This window comes from Lontra canadensis, unplaced genomic scaffold, assembly GCF_010015895.1.
Source record: "Lontra canadensis isolate GAN:19392208 unplaced genomic scaffold, GSC_riverotter_1.0 scaffold53, whole genome shotgun sequence".
Lineage (NCBI taxonomy): Eukaryota > Metazoa > Chordata > Mammalia > Carnivora > Mustelidae > Lontra > Lontra canadensis.
This window is the reverse complement of record NW_022631047.1, coordinates 11,510,611-11,527,914: the sequence shown is the minus strand read 5'-3', so window position 1 is coordinate 11,527,914 and position 17,304 is coordinate 11,510,611. Positions and strand designations below refer to the sequence as shown.

The 17,304-nt window shown below is 42.5% G+C and overlaps 1 protein-coding gene across 10 annotated transcripts in view; it reads left to right on the top strand.

Annotated features, from left to right (window-relative positions):
- The window catches only part of DYRK4 (dual specificity tyrosine phosphorylation regulated kinase 4), a 45,994-nt gene that overhangs the window by 14,556 nt on the left and 14,134 nt on the right, over positions 1-17,304 (top strand). For all 10 annotated transcript variants that reach the window (XR_004384716.1, XM_032874827.1, XM_032874819.1 and 7 more), the window contains 8 exons: positions 3,461-3,541; positions 4,225-4,341; positions 5,072-5,210; positions 6,891-7,054; positions 9,946-10,082; positions 10,402-10,542; positions 12,412-12,550; positions 16,364-16,445. Coding sequence is in view for 9 of the 10 variants with exons in the window: in XM_032874827.1 (XP_032730718.1) it covers positions 3,461-3,541; positions 4,225-4,341; positions 5,072-5,210; positions 6,891-7,054; positions 9,946-10,082; positions 10,402-10,542; positions 12,412-12,550; positions 16,364-16,445 (1,000 nt within the window). In the remaining variant the exon portion in view is untranslated. The remainder of the gene's footprint in view (positions 1-3,460; positions 3,542-4,224; positions 4,342-5,071; positions 5,211-6,890; positions 7,055-9,945; positions 10,083-10,401; positions 10,543-12,411; positions 12,551-16,363; positions 16,446-17,304) is intronic.

The window sequence follows — 17,304 nt, the reverse complement described above, 5'->3', positions numbered from 1 at the left end:
AAGTTGCTTTTGTTCCCTGCTTTCCATGCCATACTTTTTGGAAACAAGTCACTATGCACAGCTTAAAGGGTGGGGAGTTATGCTCTCCTCTTCAGGGTGGAATGTCTGTATAATAGGAACTCTTCTGCATGGGAAACTTGTTTCTTCTCCCCTATTTATTTCTTTATTAATTTACTTACATCAGTATGGATTCATAGATATTTATTTTAAACTTTGAGTTACATCCAACACTACTTTATTTTTTTTTGTTAAAATTTTTCCAGCTTTGGCCATTAGGAACTCTTTTAGTTGGTTCCTGTGTCCTTTTGTCACACTTTCATCAATGTGTTGTTGTTGTTGTTTGTTTGTTTGTTTTTTAGCCCTTCTTTACTTTATCTTTTAAGTTTAATTTTATTTTTTCAGTGTTCCAAGATTCATTGTTTATGCACCACACCCAGTGCTCCATGCAATACGTGCCCTCCTTAATACCCACCACCAGGCTCACCCAACCCCCCATCGCCTCCCCTCCAAAACCCTCAGTTTGTTTCTCAGAGTCCACAGTCTCTCATGGTTCATCTCCCACTCTGATTTCTCCCAACTCCCTTCTACTCTCCTTCTCCCAATGCCCTCCTGTTATTCCTTATGTTCCACAAGTAAGTGAAACCGTAAGATAATTGACTCTCTCTGCTTGACTTATTTCACTCAGCATAATCTCCTCCAGTCCCGTCCATGTTGATAGAAAAGTTGGGTATCCATCCTTTCTGATGGAGGCATAATACTCCATAGTATATAGGGACCACATCTTCCTTATCCATTTGTCTATTGAAGGGCATCTTGGCTCTTTCCACAGCTTGGTGACTGTGGCCATTGCTGCTATGAACATTGGGGTACAGATGGCCCTTTCTACTTTATGTCAGTAGAAGATGCTCCAGGCTCATCTTGTGCATTTCCAGATCCAGTCCTAGAATCAATCATTTTTCCAAGGAGCCTTGGTTCCTCTTACTGGAGAATGGTATTAGAAACCAAGTTGTGAGTGTTAGGTGTGCTTGTTCCTTTGGGGTGTTATTTCTTTTAGGACCTTTCAAGCTAACAAAGCTGTGTGTGTGTGTGTGTGTGTGTGTGTGCGCGTGCGCGCGTGCGTGCACAAGTGCATGCATTAACCCTTGCATAAACACGTATCTATAGATATTTCTATATGTAACCATTTGTAACTACATTGAGTTAAACATGAGTTCCTACTGATGCCTTTAACCCTCATCCATTATCACATGGTGGTAATGTTGATGATAACTTTGATTATCTGTAAATCTCCAGTCTAACATGGGAAACCTGGTTCCTATCATCCACAATCCATTTATTTGGTCATTTGATTCCAATATATATGTATGGCAGTATCAGAATTGTTAACCTCTCAGACATTTTGTTTTGTTTTATCTTCTCTCATATTAAATATCCTCAGTGCCTTTAAGCATTTTAGACTGCTCGTCTTGCTCATACTCCATCAATGCGGAGTCCATGTTTTCCTTCTCCTGAGAAATAACCAAAAAATCACTCTCCATTTTACAAGAGAATGGCTTCTAGCAAGTACTTACCCTTGGTATACACAAAGCACTGGTTTAAGTGCTTTATGTACATGAACTCACTTAGTCCTTATAACAGTCCTATGAGACTGGTACTGTCATTATCTCTGTACTACAAGGGGAAAGGTTAGTAACTTGCCCAAGGTCAAACAACTAATGAGTAGTGGAGCTGGGATTCAAAATTAAGGTCTGATGTCAGAGTTCATATCTGTGATCATTATTTTGTGCCACGTTGATGCTAAAGCGTCTTTCTGAAGTACTGCTGTGCATATGTAACACCCAGACTTGCAAACTATCAGTGATTCACCACTGCCCGTTCGATAAAGACCAAATGTCTTAGGTAAGACTTCACTGCCTTCTTTAATCCAGTATATCCTCTGCTCCAGCTTAGCCAGCATGAGCAGTGAAGACCATCAGAGCATTCCGAGATACTGTTTCACCTTAAGAGCACACTCTCTACCCATCCTCCCAGATAAAGCCCAGATCAAGCCAAGCCCCTTTCACAAAGCCTCCTCACATCCCTTCTAGCAGATGCATTTGCATGGATCTCTTCCTTTTTGTCAACACTCATTATTCATACCCTTTGTTTGGTATTTAGTTGTGTTTTAATAATATACTTTTCATTGGTCTCTCCAGTCTTCCTAGTTGTTCTCAATGCCAGCTTGTCATTGTTGATGATTGTTATAAGTTTAATTCCCACATGACTTATTTGATGGGAAGTTGGGACTTTGTGAGATTTGTGATTGCAGTATTTGCTCAGATATCATCATTGTCCATTCAATAGATAATCAAATCCTGCATTAGTATATGTTAGCCAATCAAATTAGTTTGGTCTTAGACCATGCACCATGCTCTATGCAGCCCCTACTCCCTCAGATCATGTCCCTTTTCTAGGAGGTCAAGATGGCCTATTCTACATAGTTTCCATCATTACAGCTCTGTATAGGGCTTAGCTGTGTGGGGTGATATTAAGTGGAAGAACTGTCCCCAGTTCCTATTTCAATGTGGCTAGTATGCCAGGTTTTACAGAAGTGGGTCTGGCACCAGCTGTGTCTCAGATTAATCTCATTCAGGTTCCTAAGAGGGGGCTGGAAAAGAAGGAGCACCCATGAGTTCTGCTTCAAAGAGAAGAACCTAGATTCAAACTGTAGCCTGTACTTGCTAAACTTCAGTAATTTTAGTGCCACCTTCATGGTTTTTGCCATATCTGCATAATGCTCACATTTTTTAACTTAAATTTTGGTCTCATTTTACATAGTAAAATTGTAGGTTTAATATGTTATAGTTTTTCAAATGGATATTAAAATAAATATATAAACATTAGATAGCTGTTATCTTGTATCACATGCAATTATGTCACATACCTTGATGGTGTGTCTGCGACCCTTTGGGGGACACAGCCCTGCTGTTTTGGTTTTTCCTCCTGACCCCTTTTTAGGTGTGAAGTCTGTTCTGATAAGGTCACAGGTGTTCAGGCTGGGCTCCTGTATTCTAGTGGGTTCCACAGGGGCACCTTCAGAGCCAGTCTGAGGGTAGAGAGAGTCCCTGGGCAAGACTGTGGGCATTTTCTTCTCTTCAGAAAGAGGAGCTCAGCTTTTAGTATTTCCCCTGTCCAGGGTGCCTAGTTAAGATTTTATTTGAAGAAAGGCTTCTATGGATTTTTTTTAAAGTTTGAAAACCATAGGACAATTCACTCTAGGATAGGTACTGCCAGAAAGACGACTTCATCCATATATTCATTCAGTACTTCTCTAGGCCTCTTACTTAGCTCTTCCTAGCTTTGGTATCAAGAGAGCTGGCTCCAACTGTGTCTTGATTGTTGTAATGAAGCAAAATATTTCTCAATATCTTGAGATGATAGCATGCTAAATACTATTCCAATACTGTTCTACTTGATCTAGGTTGAGAGTAAGCCTTTGGTGCAAGCCCAGAAGCCACCTTCCAAGATCAAGGACCTCAGAATGACTCGATTCTTGCCTAAGGTGGGAAGTGATGTTTAGTGTCTTTTTTCTAGGAAATGTTGAAGGTAGGTGGGTGGCTAGGATAGCTTTTCAGAGGCATTTTTCATCAACTCAGCATGACATGATGCATATGTTCTTTCCACATCTCCACACTATTTTAAATGTTGCTATTCACCGACAGACTACCCCTCTTGTAATCAATCAGTGCATGAGGGCAGGGATCCAAGTGAGGTCAAATCAATAATATAAAGGAAATGTGAGCTTATGTTGCACCAAAGGAGATGTACATTATATAGCAGGAAATGTTTTCCCATATTAGGATAATAAGATATTGGAATGATGATAATAATGGCTAACACTTATGGAATACTCTACATGAATCGCCTCATTTACCTCACAAAAACCTTATGAGGTAGATCCCATTTTTGTCCCCATAGTAGTGGTGAGATAACTGAAGCTTAGAGAAAGAGATGTGTGGCCTATTTAGGGTCTGCAGTTGTATGTGGTGGAACCGGGATTCAAACCCAGAGCTCATCTTCTTGACCACTCTGCTTTTCTCTATAAGAGCTTTGAAAATAGATTTAGGTCTGGATTTGGTTCAGACTCATTCTTGCTGTAGCAGGGGAGCTGGGAGAAATGACTACCTGGAGACATAGATTTCTTGCCTGAGGCCTCTGCATCTTATCCACTTTCTCCTTATATAGAATCCAAATACCAGCATTGCTTCACTCCCTTTTGTGGATACCAAGGGGAAGAAGAACATGGTTAACTTCCCACGCATCAGCAACAAAATCTTGCTAAAGCCACCCCTCCTGTATCAGGTGAGTACAGGGCAGTGGACGTGGCCCTGAGCAGGCAGGTCAAATAGTCTGGTCTGGAACCAAGTTTAGAAAGGCTGAGGATGGTGGGAAAAGCACAATGTCACCTGAAGAGTTGGGTTCTTGTCCCATTCTTACTCTTTACAATGAATGTAAACCTTAGCAAATAAATCACTGACTTTCTTTTATCTACAAAATGGGCTCTCCATAGGGTTGTCCTGAGGATTCATTGAGGGAAAGAAGAATGAAATGTCTGGTATATAAATGGTAGAAGCATATGAAATGATTGTTTTCCTTCAATGTCTCCTATATTTTTTGGTGGAAGGACCAAAAAGAAAGAGCATAAGAACATGCCAAGTTAAAGAGGTATTACAGACACAAAAGTTGAAGAGTTTGTGCCCTTGGGCAAATCACTTTATCTAGTTAGGAAATGGCCTTCTTAAGAGCAGTAGTAAAAAAAAAAAAAATTCCTATTTTTTCCTGGAGTAAGATGTCACTGGGGCTGTCAACTGCATAAGGTATTGTAAATGGCCTCACAGAGAATAATGTGTGTCAGACAGATACTTCCTTTGAGAGGAAGACTGAGAAAACCTAATGTCTGATGATTATCATTTTCTCCCTGGAAAGCTAGGAAAAGAATCTGGCTGGATGTGGGTGTTCTTGGACTGATCAATGGTTTGTGACACCCAAAAGTCTAATCAGTCCTTTATTTCAAGTCTCTTTGTCTGGACAGGAGAATCAAAATCACAATCAGATGCCAGCCTCTGAGCTTAAGGCTTCAGAAATGCCTTTTCATTCAAGCATTAAAGCTGAAGATCCCAAGCCAGAGGAGAAACCACCAAGAAAGCACAAGGTGCCTCTGACAGCGGCAGGTATGTCTTTTGGGAAGAAGCAGGGTATAGGGGGTTGATTCTAGATGCTCAAGTTGTCCTGAGCGGAGCTGAACCAGAGAGGGCTAAGCTTCGAAGTGTTGGAGAAGTCAACTAAGACAACAAGCCAAAATGAAAGTAACAGTAAGCTTCTCATCACTTACTGTGATAATATAAGGAAGAGGATAAACAGGGGGAAACACCAGCTCCTCAGTGTTCCATTTTCCCTGTGGACTGGCATCACTCCAGGTCAGATGTGTGAGCTCAGTCAGAGTTCACTGCCTAGGGAGCTGAACAAGCCTCCTGTCATTTTATGCAGGAGGGGGAGGGAGAGGTGGAGGGGAAGGGTTCAGAGTGGAAATGTACTGAGTACTGAGTCAGAGTAGGGCAAGTGTCTTGATGTCTCACGTCCTCCTCTTGATAAGGAGATCTTGGCAGAAGTACCTGAGGAAGGCATCTGAATAGAGGCTCCTGGGTTAGAAATGTAGATGTGCATAAGTGCATGGCTGCTTAGGGGAACCTGAGCCCTTGACTGCAACTTCTCAGAGATTTCATGCACTGGCTCTGCACCAGTGTTGGTGTGGGGAGGGCAGCTTACCCATGAACCCTGCTAGGAAGCCTTTATAATTACCTATTGTTGGGCCTGAAAGAGCACTCATAGTTTTTGGCCAGGACTCCTCACAAGGTTCAGAGATGCATCCCCTATTAGAATTCAAAGGAAGAAAACCAACACCCACTTTGCCAACACTATCTGACGCTTGGACCTCTTTACCCACAGCCTTTAAGTTGTTGTCCTTCCTCTTCTTAAAGAATCTTAGGAACTACCCACAAGGAGACCACTTCAATCTTGAGCTAGTTCTGCCTTTACAGAGCTCATATCTGCTTCCTTGCTGTCTTAGGTCTTGGTTCTGTCTTCTGGGCTAAGAATATGCCTTACGCAGCTTTCACATGACTGCCCTTCACACAGGTCTTGTCTCTCATGTCTTTCTTCCTCCTGGCAGTTCCTTCTCCAACTCTTCAGCGGTTTGTCAAATAACATGGTGCCTTCCCCTCCCACTCCCAATCCTCAGGACTCTCTCGGCACTCTCCGATTTAACCCCTTAAAGTTTGAACCCCACCCCACCTGATGCCAAACCAAACACCAAACACCAAACACCTGATGGGGGCTGGCCAGAAGAGGGTGCAGAAGAGCAAACACAAGTTTCTTCCTTGCAGTTCGAGCTGCAGATTTGAGTGGGTAATACCTCCTGGACCTTTAAAGTTGCACGTTAGTAACCTGCTTGGCCCTTGAAGACATTATAGTTTGCAAACCCTCTTGGGAAAAACTGTGTAGCCCCAAACCATATCAACTTGGAAACTGCTGTCAGTAGTTTCATACTACTGTTGACACCAGCTTTACCTCCTGAAATTTTTACCCATGCTGCTGCAACCCAGAGCTTTTGGGGGCTAAATTGTCTCTTTCCTTTCCTTTGTGTTTCCCTCCTGATTTGTTGAAATCAGCACAACACCTTAACATTTATCCTTTACATTTCTACCTGTGAGATTCAAGACATGTGGTCCTTAGTAAGCCACCTAGTTGAGGGCAGGAGTGACTGGCTCATGAGCTAGAAGGCGTGCCATCATCAGGATCCTGGGCAATTCCCCAGGTTGCCTCAACTGACAACTATAGTGTCTTTCACACAGAGGCTCTTAAGTTTTTTAAGAACGAGCTATCTTCATATGAGCAAAGTGAAATCCTGGGCTACACGGAGCTGTGGTTCCTGGGGCTTGAAGCAGAGAAGCTCCACGTGACTCCTGAGAAGTTCAGCAAAACGAGTTTTGATGATGAACATGGCTCCTATATAAAGGTGATGGGGAAATATGTCGTGGTAACTCCAGGGGCCTGGGGCTCAGGGACAAGAAGTAGTCTGGAAAGAAAAAAAAAGTGTGGGTTTTTTCTTTTTTTTGAAATAACATTTGGTGATGATACATCTCAAACTAGGCATCCTGAAGGATTCTAGTAGGTGCTAAACCAAAGAAATGTCATGTTTAAAAATGGGAAAACATGCAATTAATATACAAACTACTCTGCTAACAGAGTACTGATTTTTCTCCAAGAGTATTTGGGGAACAGGCTTGCATCCCGAGCAAATTCCCACAGGTTCTTTTTCTGCAGAACCCTGTACCCATTGGAAGAGCCAGACTCCAGGGGAAAAATGCAGTCTCCACAACATCCTCTTTTTTGTCTCCTCCATACAATCCCACACATGGACCTCTTTCTATTTCATTTTAAATGCCATTTCTCCACAACCAAAAAAAGTTCTTGTCACTGTAGTCCCTGGCACCCAGTCCTTGACTCCTTTCAGTTTCCCAGAGATGGATCCTGGGAAGGAGATCTCTCCTTCTCCTCTTCTGATTGCATCTCTGGGGTTAACCAGGACAGTGCCTCTTATCAGCCTGAAGGCAAAATCTAGGCAGTGGAAAGTGTCTCTTTTGCCTCAGAAAGCAATTTCCACTTCTGAAAATGTCCAGATACATGATGCTTAGTCCACCAGGTTACTAGGCTGCTGGGAATTTCCTCCTCTGGACATTTCCTCACAATGTGGTTACATTTAAAGAAGACAAGATTGGTCTTCGATGGCTTCAGAGAAGAGACATATTTCTTAGGAGTATTTAGAGCTGTGTGTCTCAAGCTTTACTATGCACACAATTCCCCTGGAGATCTTGTTAAAAATGTGGATTTTTATACAGCAGGTGTGGGGTGGAGTCTGAGATTTTGCCTTTTTCAGAAGTTTCCAGGCAATGCCCACATGGCTGGTCCTTGGGTCACACTCTGAGAAGGAAGGCTTTAGAATTTCTGGCACAGATTCTCCATCTAGTGCCCTGGTTCTCAACATTTTTAGGCCAAGGATCCTTTTGGGAGTCTGATATATGCTATAAGTCCTCATTCTAGAAAATGCATCCTGAACATACATACAGTTTCAAAGAGGAGTGGATTGTTAAGGGATCCTCGGTTAAGAATCTCCAATACAAACCTTAGTTCCAGTTCATCTGGACACCTTTAGCTCCTCCACCCCGACCCTACCTGGGCGTCGAGTCTCTGGGAAATTCCCCAGCAATGTCAGCAATGCCTTTATATTGATTCACTGCAGTTCAGTTCCTCAGTCTCAAGTACTAGGGAGCAATGTTACTGGTGGAGGCAGGCACGGGGATAATGCATGCTCACTGCATAATCAAAATCTCCATCTCCATTTCATTCCAGTGCATGCCAAATTCCCAAACAAGCAGCACAACTGCATTCTCATTTCTATTCTGTCAGCCATTATTAGCTGTTTGAGAACCTATCATATGCTTGAGCATGTGCCAGACTCTGGAAATATAAAAGGAACTATAGAAATGAGTACAACCTGGTTCCTGGCCTCAAGTAATAACAATCAATGTCAAAGTTGACATGTAGATGAATAATTATGATACAGCCAAATTGGTGACCTGTGAAAAATACCTTTATGCCAACAGGTGCAGAACTTGTCCATTGCCCTTTCCCTGTACATTGTCATGACAAACCGTTGCAAGTAGGGTAATCCACGTCCACGTATTAGTAACGTACCTGTTGATACGCATGGTCCTGATTCTTGCTGTATAAATGAACCAGCAGTACAGAATCACAGACACACCCTGAGGACTTGTGTACAAACACGTCTTTCACCTCTCCCAAATTCCTGAGTGCAAAACTGGGAATCAGAGATTCTCAGAACTGGAAGGCATTAGAGGTTATTATCTAGAACCTTCAGTTACAGATGAGGGCACTCAGTTCAGAGTGGGAAAGTGACTTGTCTGAAGATACGGAGATAAAGTCTTAAATTAAAAATTTCCTGTTGCTTTGAATAAATACCTGTTCTCTAGTTCCCAGACCATGGAGGGACATGGGTGACTCTGGCTCTTGGAAAATCTTTCTCCTCTTAGTTGAGAAAGGTTCAAGTTCTGTACTGCTAACTCTTACATTAGAATTAAATCTGGGTAAGTCAAGAGGGGAACCAGATCTGACCAAGAAGAGGCAGAACAGACAGGAAGCCTTCTTTGATTGCTGGAGACACATCCAGGTTCTGAAATAGAACTTCCCCCAAACTGAGGCTGCTGCTCAGCTGCATTCAAGAATTATGAAATATCCAAACTGAAAGGGACCTTAGAACTACTTTGTTCACTCATCTTAACTTTACAGGTTCCCACATAGGCAGAAAACCAGAGGTGATAGCAGGACTGGGACTAGAACCAGTTTTTCTTTTTTAAAATTTTTTATTTTTAAAGATTTTATTTACTTATTTGTCTGAAAGAGTGAGTACAAGCAGGAGGAGAGGCAGGTAGAGGGAGAAACAGTTTCCCCATTGAGCAAGGAGCCTGATGTGGGACTCGATCCCAGGACCCTGAGATCATGACCTGAGCCCAAGGCAGACACTTAACCCACTGAGCCATCCAGGCATCCCTAGAACCCAAGTTTTCTAAAGACCATCCAATGTTCTTTGCACTGCCTGACATGGATAGAGACTTGTGGGACCTTCCTGACGCCACATTGGTAGCCTGGGATCTGAGCAGCCCCCTGACCAATGCAGCAGTAAGGAGAGGAGGATGGGAGTTGCACAAACACCTGGTGCAGTTCAGAAAGTTCCCCCAGGGGTAAACCAGGGCCTGACACAGGGACACCACTATCAGGGAAGCCCCAGAGCCTATGGCTCTGTTCCTTACCCTGGTCTGGCTTCTGCAGGTCCTGCACGACCACATTGCCTACCGCTATGAGGTTTTGGAGATGATTGGGAAAGGGTCCTTTGGACAGGTGGCCAAGTGCTTGGATCACAAGAACAATGAGTTGGTGGCCTTGAAAATCATCAGGAACAAGAAGAGGTGTGGTTTGGTAGACGGCCTAGGCCCTGGGAGGGGTGGTCTGCATGATTCTGGCCCCTTCACAATGCCAACCCTTCCTGACTCTGCCTTTTCCTCTGATCTTCCTTGTCCTCTCCTCTTTCTCTAATTACCTGATTCCACAATGGGGCAAAGAGGAGGCAAGAATATGATGCTTTTAGTGCTTTCTACCCACACCCCCGGGACTCTTGTTGGGGCGATGGGGAGGGGCTGGAGAAAGTGGCTAACTGCTACAGTATGACATGACACTGTGAATTCTGTCCCCATTCCCTATCCTCCCTGCCACTCCCTGCCACTTCAGATTTCACCACCAGGCCCTGGTGGAGCTGAAGATCCTGGAAGCTCTCAGAAGGAAGGACAAAGACAACACCCACAATGTGGTGCACATGAAGGACTTTTTCTATTTTCGCAATCATCTCTGCATCTCCTTTGAACTCCTGGGGTCAGCTGCTTTTTCTTTTAATTTATTTTCTTTTGAAAAGTTGCTTAAGGTGACAGAAGAGAAACTTCGAGGTCAGGACACTAGGTTTTTCTAGATGTGGGCTTTTAATGATTAGAGTAGACACGATGGGCAAGGAGCCAACGGAGCTGACACAAAGCTGCCCTTCTCACCCCATCCCTCAGTCACACCTCTCACCTGCCAGCATACTCAGGATGTGCTGCCTCAGTTCTGGGTGCCAAACTGGGTGACATAACCAATACAAGTCCTCTTCCCTCAAGACTAAAACAGAAATATATTGAAAGGGATTATTCTTTGCCACCATGTCCCTACTCACTGGCTTTATAATCCTGTGGTGCTGAGTTTGGAACCCAAGGGAGCACGTAGCTAGTGTACCCGGGGGGGGGGGGAAGGGACTTTGATTTTGAGCAAATAAGGATAGGAGCAGATATTTTTGGTCAGGAAACAGAATCTGACTGAAATAGATTAGCATCACCTTTCTGAATATTGGAGCCAGAAGGGTGTGCTAATTGGAAGGGCATGCTAATTTAATTAATTGTCTCTCTGAGAAGATCATCTTCCATAATTTGAACAAAACCAAAAACCCAGAAAGAATTTAGCAAAGGGGCATAATTAGGGTAGACTCTCAGGGGCTCAGTATTATGGGATTCACTGAGCTGGTAGCTTGGTGCTCCCATGACACCACTGCTGTTAGTAAAATTCTAGGAACCAGGTAAGTTTGAATCAGAAGGAACATTGACACTTTTCTCAGCACCTCTGATGACTACAAAATGTGGTCCACTTTCCAGTATGCAGAGGTGAATTATCTTTCTTCTGTCAAAATGAACAAGCCAGGATACCTTTCTAGACCATTACTCACAGTCACAGTCAGATATCATTGTATTTAAAAGAGCTTTGAGAAGTGAGGAGGGACAGGAGTGCGGAGGGAGAATCCAAAGACCAGAGAGGTTAGGAGTTTCCCAAGGTCACACAACTAGTCAGGATGAGGCTAGAGCTTCACATCTCCCCTGTACTCCTCAAGAATAAATGGCTTCCTAAATACTTCCAGAGTTCAAGAAGGCTTAGAAATGGAAGATCGGGAGAAACCGGGAAGAAGTTGATGCAGAGTTGTCTCTGGGCTGTGCCCTTCTTTCCCTCCTCTCCCCATCTTAACAGTTTGCAGAGTCACAAACTGGTAGCCCACAGAACCGTTTTTCTTGTTAAAATGCTTTGTATTTGTTTCCAATATTTGTAAGTCATCAAATTTCACATAATATAAAAGGTTTTTTATACAATAGTGCAGGCTTCTGCCTGTCTAGAAAATTTAGGATAATCTAGCAAGAGTAAATAATTTCTGCAAGGCTACAGTTGGATGGGACCAAGCATCCAGGCTCACTTTAGATAGGGTAGGGTTTCTCCATTTTGCCTTAACCCCCACCTGCCCACTCCCTTATCCCCTTACCATCAGGAACCTTTAGATGTTTTAGATAACCTTATTAGCTTGGGGTAGGAGTGGCCACTTGTTTGGGTGGTAGAATTCCTGGATCTCTTTGAAGGGCCTGAGAAACTATGAATATTTCAGAAGTTTGGCCCAACCTTTTAACACCCACATGTGTAACAAAGTGGTTAAATGATATCGCCACATAAGAAACAAGGGGACATCCGAGAGGCCAGCACAGTGGAGCGTCACACCGGGTCCCCCAAGAATCACGGGAAAAGTTGAGTATGTAGGACATGGAAAGCCCTGCCTCTGGTCTGAGGCTTGCCTACTCCCAGAGGTAAACCAGGTGATATGGGATTGTTTGTAGGCTCAAACTCAGCAGTATATCTTCTGCACTGATACACACACCTCACTTTCTCTCCCTTTTTCAGAATCAACTTATATGAGTTGATGAAGAATAATAGCTTTCAAGGCTTCAGTCTGTCGATAGTTCGACGCTTCACCCTCTCTGTCTTGAAGTGTTTGCAAATGCTTTACGTAGAGAAAATCATTCACTGTGATCTCAAGCCTGTGAGTACAAGCTCTGTCCTGCCAAGGGAGCGGGTTCCCACCCTCAGAAATGGTGTGCTCCATTCTGTTCTCCAGCGGTAACTGGGAAGCCATCATGGCCAAGGCTCCAGGGCGGGAGCCAAGGAGTTATGTTTTTATGTTGTGTAAGCCAAGAACAATGCGGTGAAGACTAAGGGGCAGATATCAGGGCAATGCTTTATCATCATCAGGGCAGTGGTTTATCACCAAGACAGACAGGAGCAGGACGGTCTGAGGGCTTTCCTACAGGGGGTTTAGGAGTGTGCAGAGACATATGTTATGTGGGTAGATGGAGAACCTCTGTACTAAACCCTGACTTTATCCACTGTACTCTGAATTGGTCCTAGGGTACAGCAAATCCTTTGCTCCAAATGACATGCCCTTCACACATGTCCTGCTGGTGTTCTATACTTAGCTCTATTATTGCTCTGGTTGCTATGTAGGGATGCTTTTTTTATCTTCCACTGACTGCAAGTCCCCCAAGGTCAGGGACCATGCCTTCTCACCATTTAGTTCCCAGGATCTATCATGGTACCTGGCAATAGTAATGGTAGGCAACAAATAAATGCTTGTTAGAAGGGTTAATGACTGCAGACTTTTTGAGGAGTGCAGGGAGGTAGCTAGGGGAAAGGGATAAGGGTGTGAAGTAGGCAATCAGGAGTTGGTTCCAAAAACAACATGGCTCTCACAGATATGTAAATATCCCTTAAATTTTCCTCATTCCCTCCCTTCTTCTCACGCTCCCTGAAACAGTTAATTTTTTATTGTTTTCTGTTCCTATATAGTTTATACAGCATTATATCAGTTTCAGGTGTACAATATAGTGACTCCAACATTTCCATACTACACTGGTGCTCATCATGATAAGTGTACTCTCTAATCCCCATCATCTATTTCCCCTATCCCTGCACCCACCTTCCATCTGATAGCCATCAGTTTGTTCTCTGTGGTTAAGAGTCTGTTAAGAAACATCTTGGTTTGTCTCTCTCTTCCTCTCGTTTTTTTGCTTTGGTTCTTAAATTCCACATGTGAGTGAAATCATATGGTATTTTTCTTCATCTCACTTATTTCCTTTAGCATTATACTCTCTAGCTCCATCCACATTGTTTCAAGTGGCAAGATTTCATTCTTTTTTATGGCTGAATAATGTCCATATATATATATATATGTATATATATATATATACATATATATATGTATATATACATATATATGTATATATATATACATATATATATGTATATATACATATATATATGTATATATATATATATACACCACCTTTTCTTTATCCATTCGTCAGGTGATGGACTCTTGGGCTGCTTCCATAATTTGGTTATTGTAAATAATGCAGCTATAAACATAGGGGTGCATACATCCCTTTGAATTAGTGTTTTGTATTTTTGGGTAAATACCCAATGGTGGACTATAGGGTAGATCTGTTTTTTTTAATTTAATTTTTTTTTCGTGTTCCAAGATTCATTGTTTATGCACCACACTCAGTGCTCCAATGCAATACATGCTCTCCTTAATACCCACCACTGGGGTCACCCAACTCCTCAATCCCCTCCCCTCCAAAACCCTCAGTTTGTTTCTCAGAATCCACAGTCTCTCATGGTTTGTCTACCCCTCCAATATCCCCCAACTTACTTCTCCTCTCCTTCTTCCAATGTCCTCCGTGTTATTCCTTATGCTCCACAAGTAAGTGAAACCATATGATAATTGACTCTCTCTGCTTGACTTATTTCACTCAGCATAATCTCCTCCAGTCCCATCCATGTTGATACAAAAGTTGGGTATTCATAATTTCTGATGGAGGCGTAATATTCCATTGTATAAATGGACCATATCTTCTTTATCCATTCATCTGTTGAAGGGCAACTTGGCTCTTTTCACAGTTAACTTTTTGAGGAACCTCCATACCAAAACAATGTATTTTTTTTTAAAAAACTGTAACTCATTGGGCAAATTTGGGATATTTTTACAATCCAATATTGACAAGATAGAGATGTTCTCTCAGGGCTTACTGGTGGAGTCTCACAAGACTGGTGATACATTGTTTTATTCTACACATTCAAGTTCTGAATCCTCAGCTTTGTCGCTTCAAAGGGTCACTACATCCATGGTTTTGGGCTTAGAAGACTGACCCTAAGCAAGGAAATTCACATGATATAGTGGATTTCTTTGAGAAATAGTAAACTAGAATATACATACCTAGTAGAAAAGTGTGCATGCAACCAGGAGAGTGCTTGGTGATTGTAGATCAAGAATCGGGGGGTTATTCAAAGATACAAATGTAGTGTTGTGAAGGGACATCTGCACCCCAGTGTTTAGAACAGCAATGTCCACAATAGCCAAACATGGAAAAAGAGTCCAGATGTCCATTGACAGATGAATGGATAAAGAAGATGTGGTTTATATATACAGTGGATATTACTCAGGCATCAAAGAAATGAAGTCTTCCCATTTGCAACTATGTGGATGAAGAAACTAGAGGGTGTTATGCTAAGAGAAATAAGTCAATCAGAGAAAGACAATTATATGATTTCACTCAATGTGGAATTCAAGAGACAGAACAGATGAGCATAGGGGAAGGGAAGGAAAAATGAAACAAGAAAAATTAGAGAGGGAGACAAATCATTACAGACTCTTAATCATAGGAAACTGAGGGCTGCTGGAGAGGGGTGGGGTATAGGGGAATGCAGTAGCTGGGTAATGGGCATTAAAGAGGGCACTTCATATAGTGAACACTGGGTGTTATATACAACTGATGAACCACTGAACTCTACCTTGGAAATGAATAATAGACTATATGTAAATTAACTGAATTTAAAATTTTTTTAAAAAGATTCAAGGAGTTATTGACTCAAAGGATAGTTTTGATGAGCCGCTATGGCATGATGCATCAATCCCCTCTCTAGAGCTATATTCTGTCAATATGATGGGAAGGCCTACACCATTCAGTTACGGAACCTTTGCATTGGTCTGGAGACACACCAGTAATGTCTGCTTTTTACAGACTTTTGCTGATTGAGTCTTCCAGTTAATATAGATATTCTTTAGGAAAGGAATATGGACTAAATTTGTACTTTCTTGATTTGTGGTGCCAGAGGCTTCAGACCTGGCCTGCTGGGTCATATCTAGAAAGTTAAGGGACTCAGTAAACAACTAATTCATCTGATACTCATGATAGTCGATTTATCTGATATTGAGAACCGTGAAAACATGATTGTTACTTTAAACTCCAGCCCTAGGTAGTACACCCTCATGCTCGGAAAGCCCAGGAGCCCTGCTTCCTTAACCACAGCTCTCTGGGGACCCTGGTTTCACATTTTCCCCAAAGTCAGTGAAAGAATCACAACTCAAATTGAATTATTGCCTTTTTTTTTTGATCCATTACTAACATATCAGTATGTTGGAGGAACATTTACTGGAAACATTAGATTTAGTCAATGATATTTCTAAGGCCTTATGCAAGCAAGAGATAGAGTCAGGTGCTAAGGAGATAAAAATAGGGTTCAGGAGTTACACATTCTCTATGGGGAAGGAGACAAAATATGTGCAAAAGAAATACTGCCAGGCAGCCAATGCTGGGTCAAAATAAGAGGTACAGACCACAGATTGAATGGAGTCAGAGGAGCAGGGAGAACATGGTGTCTGGAGATGTGGGAGGAGGCCAGCTTGGAGCTAGTCACGTTTTGAACTGGGTCCCAGAGGATGGCAGGCATTCTGGTAAGTAGCGTGTGTAGAGCAACATTAGTAAAACCTGACATCTATCTTTCTCCTTCTCTCTAGGAGAATATAGTGTTATACCAAAAGGGCCAAGTCTCTGTTAAAGTCATTGACTTTGGATCAAGTTGTTATGAACACCAGAAAGGTAGGCCCATTCTGATCCCTTTCTGAATTTTCCTATTGTGATTTCTTTCACTTACTGAAGCACCACTTCTGATGTGGGGTCACCTGGGTTCTAGTCTGGGCTCAGCCATAACAATTGCTGGTGTGATTTTGAACAAGGTGTTTCACTTCTCTGAAACATATATGTCATCTATAAAATGAGAAGATTGGACTCAAATTCTACAAGGGTCCTTTGCAGCTCTTAAATTCTGTATCTGGAATTACCCCAGGGCCCTGACCCCCAAAACTAACTAGATGTGCATCTAAATTACTAGAGACCTCTGAAAATTTACAGCTCCCAAGGTCTCACCCTAGATGTACTGAATCTAAATTTCTGGGGGAGACCCCAGCAGTCTGCACTGTAGAATACACAGCCATTCTGAGGTTTGGGATTCACGGCCCTAAGCTCTCAAGACTATATTTTCTCCCAAGCTAGAATGCAGAAAACAGCATTGGGGTACATTTGCAAAAACATCACTCAACTTGATTTAAGTGCCTCTTCTTTTGACTTCTATCAAGTTTGAAGGCAAGAACATGTACCATTTAATAAACATTGATGGAGTATCTTCTCTAGGTCTGTTACCATTCTGGTTACAGGAACAAAAAAACCAAACATGTCCTGTGCTCTGATTGCTTACAGTTCAGTGGAAGAAACAAAGATATGAAGGTAACAGGTACAGTGATCATGAGTATGGGCAGACTGTGCTAGGAGCACAGCAAAGAGGGGCTTGGGACCTGTCTTCAAGGTGGCAGGGCATGTCAGAGGAAGCCTCCTGAGGCCAAAGAAAAGACTACCAGATGGTTGTTTCCACATATTCTGCAGTACTACTTTTGAAGACACA